The sequence below is a fragment of the Centroberyx affinis genome, unplaced genomic scaffold (assembly GCF_046629955.1).
Source record: "Centroberyx affinis isolate AG114_WGS23_722 - 3 ecotype Tasmania unplaced genomic scaffold, CSIRO-AGI_Caff_v1 ptg010779l_1, whole genome shotgun sequence".
NCBI lineage: Eukaryota > Metazoa > Chordata > Actinopteri > Beryciformes > Berycidae > Centroberyx > Centroberyx affinis.
This window is the reverse complement of record NW_027284933.1, coordinates 1-8,258: the sequence shown is the minus strand read 5'-3', so window position 1 is coordinate 8,258 and position 8,258 is coordinate 1. Positions and strand designations below refer to the sequence as shown.

General features: G+C 40.6%; 1 protein-coding gene across 1 annotated transcript; it reads right to left on the bottom strand.

Moving 5' to 3' along the window:
- Positions 1–55: 55 nt before the first annotated feature.
- LOC139640804 (protein mono-ADP-ribosyltransferase PARP14-like) lies at positions 56–5,854 on the bottom strand. Its single transcript, XM_071514979.1, has 6 exons — positions 5,451–5,854; positions 4,917–5,099; positions 3,209–3,868; positions 2,496–2,659; positions 1,594–1,768; positions 56–1,336 (listed from the first exon to the last, which is right to left on the bottom strand). The coding sequence occupies exons 1-6, from the start codon at positions 5,557–5,559 to the stop codon at positions 1,041–1,043; spliced, it is 1,587 nt and encodes a 528-aa protein (XP_071371080.1). The 5' UTR covers positions 5,560–5,854; the 3' UTR covers positions 56–1,040.
- Between the last annotated feature and the right edge of the window lie 2,404 nt (positions 5,855–8,258).

Here is an 8,258-nt window from a genome sequence, read left to right as displayed (position 1 = left end):
GAGACTTTTACCAGAATGTAATGATGAATTCAACCACAGGTCATTTAACATCTGATTTAATTTCATGATTGTGTTTGGTTACATGAATTGGTCCATTTCCATTTACACTACTCTTAATCCTGTTACAGAAGAAAAATATTAATCACAGCTTGGAACTGACACCAGTCATAACTGAGTGATAAATCAGTAAGGCACATTGTGGGAGACTGGAAATTAATTAGAAACATTATGCACTGAAAAATATACTTGTATTTTCATATCTCCAAACAACATTAAGAGCAAAGTTAGGTTTTGTTAAAAATGGGTTCAACAAGTATATTTTTAAAGATTTTTTTGCAAAGTAGAGACAGTACATTATTTTACAGCCCATTACAATCCTGTATTTGCCATAAGACTACAGTTTTACCAGTTTATTTGTACACATAGGCTACTGTGAATTATGATGTCTGATATTATATTGTCTACTGAATGCTCTGTGTACTTCATGTATTTTGTGTTTTTAACTTTGTGAGGTCAAAGACAAATTTCCATATGCATGGACATTGTGTTCTCCATTCTATTCTATTCTGTTCTAGTAGCCTGTTAGTTGTCCAGTGCATACTATGTCATGAATATGCAAGAAAGTACTGCGTGGGGCATGAGTACCACATGAGTATTCTCTCTCCCTCCCTTTCTCTTTCCTGTCTCTCTCAGCTTTGAAATGTCCAATAAAGGTGAAAACGGCAAAAAAAAAAAAAAAGTATTGCATGACGAAACACACATCGAAATTTCTGTCAAATTGTGGCTAGATAAAACTCTTCCTTTTTACCATTGTATTATGATAACACAATTGTGCATGTGATCCACTCTGTCTCACTGTGAATCACTTTGGATTGTCCACCAAACACCTTAAAGTTAAAACGTAAACATGACTGTCGTGACACACAAAACATATAGTGAATGAATCACCTCACCAAACGATCATATAATTTTTTTTACAGTGAAAATGCGAGCTATTGCCCATGTGAATATGCTACCATTGTTTTCACAGTGCTTTGATCTCATGATGTTTTGAAGCTGATGAGGTATTCTGGGTAAGCCCCGGCGTCACAGAACACCACACAGATGAAGGGGTTGAGCGGGTCGTCCACGGCGGAGTCGTGCAGGCCGGCCTGGGGGTCGCCGGGGTTCAGGGGGCTGGGCTCCTTCATGCCCTGGCACCCCAGGCAGGGTTTGCCCACCAGGACCTTCGCCCGGTAAATGTACTTCAACCCGCTGGCGTCGGGGTTAGAGTAGGCGTCTTGACACGAGTACCATGATTCTTTGGCGAAGTAGGTGCCGTTGCCGTACACAGTGGCTGAGAAAACAACATCCAAAAAGGACATAAGTGAAGTTATGAATGTACTTTTACAAAGTGCTTCACAAGAAACCATAAAAACAAGGCAAACACATGAGTTTAGGGGGGAAAAAATGAAGCTTTACATAGAAGCAACTTAGCAAATGTGTCTTAAAGGTGCTTTTTGTAGTATTTTCACAACAATAAATATACATTTTGAGGTAACAATGTAATTATCGGAAACGTGTGTGTGTGTGTGTGTGTGCGGGAGATCCTACCGTTTCTCCCACAGAAGCTCCTGTTGAAGCCGTTGGTGTTGATTTTTTGGCAGATGTCGGCAGTGGTGCCGTGGTAGAGGTTCATCTCATTCTTCTTGGTGGGATATTTCTTATCCAGCATCTGCTTCTTAACGGCATACCGCTGCCACTGGTCTTTATTCTGAATCCTCTGGATCTGTAAACATGGACAGACGGACCGTATGACTCTGAATAATAACTGAATTGTAGAGCAGAATGCCAAAAATAGCAAATATTAATGGTAATAAACTCTACACCCTTGAGTGTAATATTGTGATTATACAACTATTACACACTGCATGAATGCAATGTGTTTAATTTTCTAATATTGGTTGTAGCCACATGAAATTTATCATCAGGGTAAGATGTAGGCTAAGTTAGTTAACTACATTAACAAGTGCCTTGCTTATAGCCTGCACACCCACATCCAGCAACACACAGACCCTAACAAGCTGCGCAGTTTGCTAGTGAAACAATTTATTCAAATTTGTCTTTGCTATATTGCGTGTAGTCTCTAAACATGAACTGACTGTTGGTCATATATTTAATATTTAAGTAGGATATAATGTCAGACAAGCTGGAGGCAGTTAGAAGGTCTACAGCATCACATATCTCCCACTATGTCTATCTTCTTCTTGTCTCAATCTCATCCAGTCCTGGCCCAATAAAGGCCCAATAAATCAAAGTTCACTTTAAAAAACGTAAACGTAATATTCACAGTGATATGGTATTTTTCATTTGAGCACGGTGCTGATTTATGCTGATTTGAAGTGCAGTTAGAACGCTTACTGGACCAATCAGATTCAATCAGATATGTATGTATGTATGTATGTATGTATGTATGTATGTATGCATGTATGCATCTAAAGAATCTGTTTCTTTACCTTGAACACGTTAATAGTTGGCTGGGTGGCAACTTTGGGGTTTTTTGATGTTTGAATAAAGTCTGCCGCAACTTTCTTATACTCTCCTGAGGCTGGAGGCAAGTCAATTATGTCCATATCCTTCTTGTCCATTCTGGTCCAGCTTGGTGGAGTCTGTATGACAGCTAAAAATTCAGAAACATTTATTAATTTTTTGCAAAAAAAAAACTTTAACCTACTGTACACAAGACGTGGTGAGAAACTTGATCTGAATGTTAAAAGTGTATGTCAGATCACTGTTAAATTCTTTGTCTTGCTTTGTGTTAACACGTGTAAACATCAGAACTGGGTTAGAATAGCCCAGGTAAAATCATACTCAGATTAAGAGAAACCTGGTTAAGGTGCCTAGCTCACTCCCATATTAAAATTATGTTACTGTGGAATGGAAACTTTTTACTTCTTTCAGTTTTAAGCACATTTGACTTGTGTATGAAATGTGCTATATAAATAAAGTCTGCCTTGCCTTTTGGTTTTCAATGTTTGCACAGACTCCGACTGACACAGTATTATGGGTGTGTTTTGATGTCAACACAGATTGCACAGATTAGTAGAAGAGGAAGTAACCTACTGCTCAGTCAAAAAGGGAGGGGGAATATTCTGGGAATTCACTGGTTTATTTATGACAACAGGGTATCAAAGGTTCATGTAAACAGCTTAACTCTAATGGACTGTACCTGTGTCAGAATCAGCCTTTAGGGTCCTCTTTATGCGAGTGATGGTTCCTTTACTATCCCGCTGCTGCATGTTCTTCATATCCACAGTGTATGTCTCCCCCTGTTGGCTGTAGCTGATGCTCTGCCTTTTGTCATGCAAGGCATGCTCCAGGTCTAAGCTGATGCCCTGGTCCAGTTCTCCCCAGGACTCGCCCTCCCCGGTCTCCCACCGCACCGTCTCCCGCAGCCTCCTCTCCTCCCCCTCCCTGCTCTCCCTCTCCTTGGCCTTCTGCAGGAAGTCGTTGATTTGCAGGGCCATGGCTAGAACGTCGTCTCTCTTCCCCGAGACGGTGACCCGGTCCTGGCCCGACACCAGGACGCACACCTGGTTCTTCTGGCTCTGATCCACGATGGCCTGCTTCTCTGGCTCCAGGAGGGAGGGCAGCTGGCTGGAGGTCAGGTCCTGGCTGTAGCATTCTTCAGACACCAGACTGTCCATCATCTTCTTGACTTGGGCCAGGCTGGCGGCAGAGCACCCAACCACCTCAACCTCCATGGCGGGGAAGGATACCGCTCTGCACGCACTGGCTAGACACAGGGTGGGCCGCTGGGTGGCTGTGGTAGAGGATTTCTGGCTTGGACTGTTTGTTTTTCGGAGAGTTTTGAATATCTTTTTGGCAGCTGTGGGGACAATGGAATATTCAAATAAGTATTTTCATTAATTAATTTACTCTACCCACTTACACCCTGGACAGATCACCAGTCCTTCACAGGCCTAACACAGATAGACAGACACTCGCATGCATAACTATGGACAATACAATGGCTTACAACAGTAACAATCAAAACGTGTAACTGTAACCTCATATTAATTAGAGTCTTCTGGTAGGTTTGAGTGTGAGAAGCTCAACAGACATGGATAATGCCTCAGCGTGACATAAGATGCAAGGCACCGCCCCGAGGTGAAATAGCATGAAAACAGGGCAGAGTCCAGTGAGGCCACAGTGATAAGCACTGAGCCAGCATGCCTCCTACAAATCAACATTTTAAATGCTAAAAAAATGAAAACTAGTTATGATTGACACTAAAGTCACTAAGGCCAATATTTTAAAAGGAGAGTGGGATGAGTGGGAAGTCCGCTCACCTTTATGAACTTAGACAGCTGCAAAGAAGAGAAAGACACAGGAGAGGAAGCTGTGAAAGGATCTGATCCTAGGCCAGTGGGGAATACATGTGGTAAGCGGTACGGTAAACGTCAGGTTTTGGTGTCAGTCCCTCGCAAGCAAAGAGCGAGGGCTTCTTTCTAGAGCCGCCATTTTACACCAAGAGACGTTCAACAATCATACAGGGAGAAATCCATTGTAGAAGAGGAGAGAGACACATTTCTCTACCAACAGTAGCCTCAATAGACCAGAATGCAAAACAGCCAAGACATGAATGAATTTGAGTAAGGGGATGGCCACGATCATAGATGCACCCAATGTTCTTGAATTAGTTAGCTAGCTAGCTATATGCCCATACGCATGATTGAAAGCAGGAAGTTCACGCCCCTTTTCTGGGGGTTACTGAAAGGCATTCTGGGAAACGTAGGAAATCATTAAGTGAAGTAGAAGTAGACAAGTAGACAGAATACACTAACACACAAAATAAGTAACGGAATGCAAAGAGAGAGAGTTCTCCTTATTGACAGGCAGAGAGCTGCAGCCTCGGTTTTAGCCTCCATGCTTACCAGCTGGCTTGGGAGTCACAGTCTTGAATTTCTTCATGACTTTGTGAAAATCCTTCATCATCTTGCTTTGGAATATCACAATGTGAATACTTGTAAGAGATGGTGCTTTCATAGTTTTTATGTGATCTTCAATTGCAGTGAGCATCGCATCCCCAGCCTGGGATGCCCACAGGCTTCCAGCACCTGCAAAAATAGTTTCACTTTGTTACCTGGAAATTTACAGTTTTAACCTTCTTGACTCTTAACCTCTTTTCACATTTTATTCAGTGTTTTTATATGCACATATAATGGACATATTCTACATTTTGGGATAACATATCAGTGCTGAAATCTTACCTGAGGGTATTAATTTCCCCACAGGAATCAATAAAATATAATCTTAATAATGTCTGTCCACACAGATTCTTGAAGGAGATGATTTACTTATGTAAAATGATCTCTTTGCAATTTTCATTATTTGTAAGATTGTAAAGCCATTTGCAGATTTGGGGTCAAATAATCGTGGGATGAGTAACACTGGCGAGGTCTGCTTACCTGTGCCAAGTGCTGGGAAGGAGACAGACTGGATTTTGTGGTCTTCGCACATCTTCAAGACTTTGAGCACGGAGCTGGTGATGGTCTTCCCATCGGTCTGGCCCACCATGTGAATAATGTGCTTGGTAGGGAGGTTGCCAGGTTTGGTGATGACGACACCATCGCTGGGTTGAGTTCCTTTGGGTCAGAGCAGCAAAACCCTTGCATGAACTTCCCACTACCTGACCTGCTGTTTAAAGGCGCTAAGTGTATCACTTTTAACCATCAATACCGTATATCACTGTCAAATTAACATTAACGTTAGTGTAATTAACATACAAATGAGACTATGGTGGAGACAATTGGTAGCCTCTATCTCATGCACATGGTATTGTTAGTGCTAATGTTTCTTCAAATAAAGTCCACATTTCCCAGAAACCCTGTAGATTCCTGCCACCCCTCCCCTCCTGTCTTTGTCTTTACTGAAGAGGATAAACAGGTTGGATTGGCCTTTCACTTCTCCCACCATTTGCCATTGCCAGTGACTCTGAAAGCTTTAGCTCTGTTTATGCAAATAACACAATGCAGGTGTTGTCATTGACATAGCTTTCTGTTTCTATTGTCAGAGGACTGCACAAACTATGAAACAGAGATTTGATCAAGGGTCACAAAATGTTAACGGCACAGAAATTACCGTTAGCCAGTTAGCATTTTGTGGCCCTCGATCAAATCACTTTTTAATAGTCTTGCAGATGTCTTACGGCAGAAATAGGATAATATGTCAATGACAACATGATGTATTGTGTTATACACTATGATGAGACACAAAATAAGTGATCACAGACAGAGTCAGAGGCGAGAGAAAGTCCGCTTTTTCACATTGCTGGAAATGGTGAGAACCGATCTATACACTACACCGACAAAGCGGAAGTACGTCAGCCATGTTTGTGAAAAGGGTCTATTTAGCTGTAAGCAGTGGTGGAAAGTAACTAAGTACATTTACTCAAGTACTGTACTAAAGTACAATTTTGAGGTATTTGTACTTTACTTGAGTATTTCCATTTTATGCTACTTTGTACTTACACTTCACCACATTTTAATTAATATTAATAACGATTGTGTATGTACCATGAACCATGTCTCTCAGTTTAACTTTCAGCCGTTCTCTCCTAGTGATGTATTTGAAGCATTACAAGCCATTGACACCAGGAGTTCAACAGGAGAGGATAAATTGGATCCTTTTTTTCTAAGAGTGTCCGCTCCACTTATTACAGAGCAATTAACACATATATTTAATCTTTCTATCACAACAGGAATATTTCCTAGTGTTTGGAAATCAGCCCATGTAACTCCATTACATAAAGGAGGTGATAGAAATGATCTAGATAATTACAGACCAATCTCCAAATTATCTTGTCTAGCAAAAATCCTGGAATCTTTGGTAAATAACCAACTCAAGGCATTTCTTTCAAATCACTCTGTATTAAGTACGCACCAATCTGGATTTAGAGCTAACCACAGCACTATTTCAGCTATTACATTAGTTACAAATAATATAGTTTCCGCTCTAGACAATAAGAAACACTGTGCTGCCCTTTTTATAGATCTGTCAAAAGCTTTTGATACAGTTGATCATCCTTTGCTCTTGCAAAGGTTATGCAGTATTGGCTTTGATGGAAAGGCTTGTGATTGGTTTCTGAGTTATTTGTTTGAGAGACTTCAGTGTGTAAAGTCGGGAAGTGTCCAGTCTGAGTTCTTGCCAGTAACAAAAGGTGTTCCGCAAGGTTTAATTTTGGGTCCTGTCCTCTTCACCATTTACATAAATGACATTGTCTCCTCATTGAGTGGCTGTCAAGTCCATCTTTATGCTGATGACACCATTGTATATTGTATTGCTGATTCTGTACAACTAGCCATTGAGAACCTGCAACTTTCCTTTAATGCTCTACAAGATGCTCTTATCAATCTTAAACTGGTACTTAATGCAAATAAAACAAAATTCATGCTGTTTACTAGAGCCAGAAATATTGATCACAATTGTATGCATATATCCACTGCGAATGGATCTAACATTGAGAGAGTTACTGAATATAAATATCTTGGCATCTGGCTTGATGAGAAATTTACTTTTAAGTACCATATAGACAATCTTGTTAGCAAACTGCGTCAAAAAATTGGCTTCTTTTACAGAAACAGAACCGGCTTCCCTATGATTAGCAGAAAGAGGATTGTTGAGGCAGTTTTCCTATCAGTGTTGGATTATGGGGATGTAATTTACAGAAATGCTGCTCTCTCCACTCTTAAACCCCTAGACACGGTTTATCACTCTGCCCTCAGATTTATTACTGGTGATAGCTATGGTACTCACCATTGTATTCTGTATAATAAGGTGGGTTGGTCTTCTCTGGCAGAGAGGCGTAATAAACATTGGTATTTGTTTATATATAAAGCCCTCGTTGGAAAGCTACCACCCTACATTTCAATGATGCTGGACTGGAACCTTGGACCCTATCAAACTCGCTCAAATGACTTGCTTATGCTTAAGGTCCCCCAAGCACGGTCTAAACTTGGACAATCAGCCTTTTATTTTAGTGCTCCAAATTCTTGGAATGATCTTCAACACACACTAAAAATCAATACTCTACTAACCTATGGACAATTTAAAACCATGATCACAAACCTCCCTGCCTCAATGTGTAACTGTTTTAATTGATTTTCTTTATTCTCATCTATGTCTTGTCCTATTTATTTAAAACTTTGAACTTGTTTGTAACTCGACATCATTGTAAATGAGGGCAACCTCAATGGTTATTCGAGTTTAAATAAAGG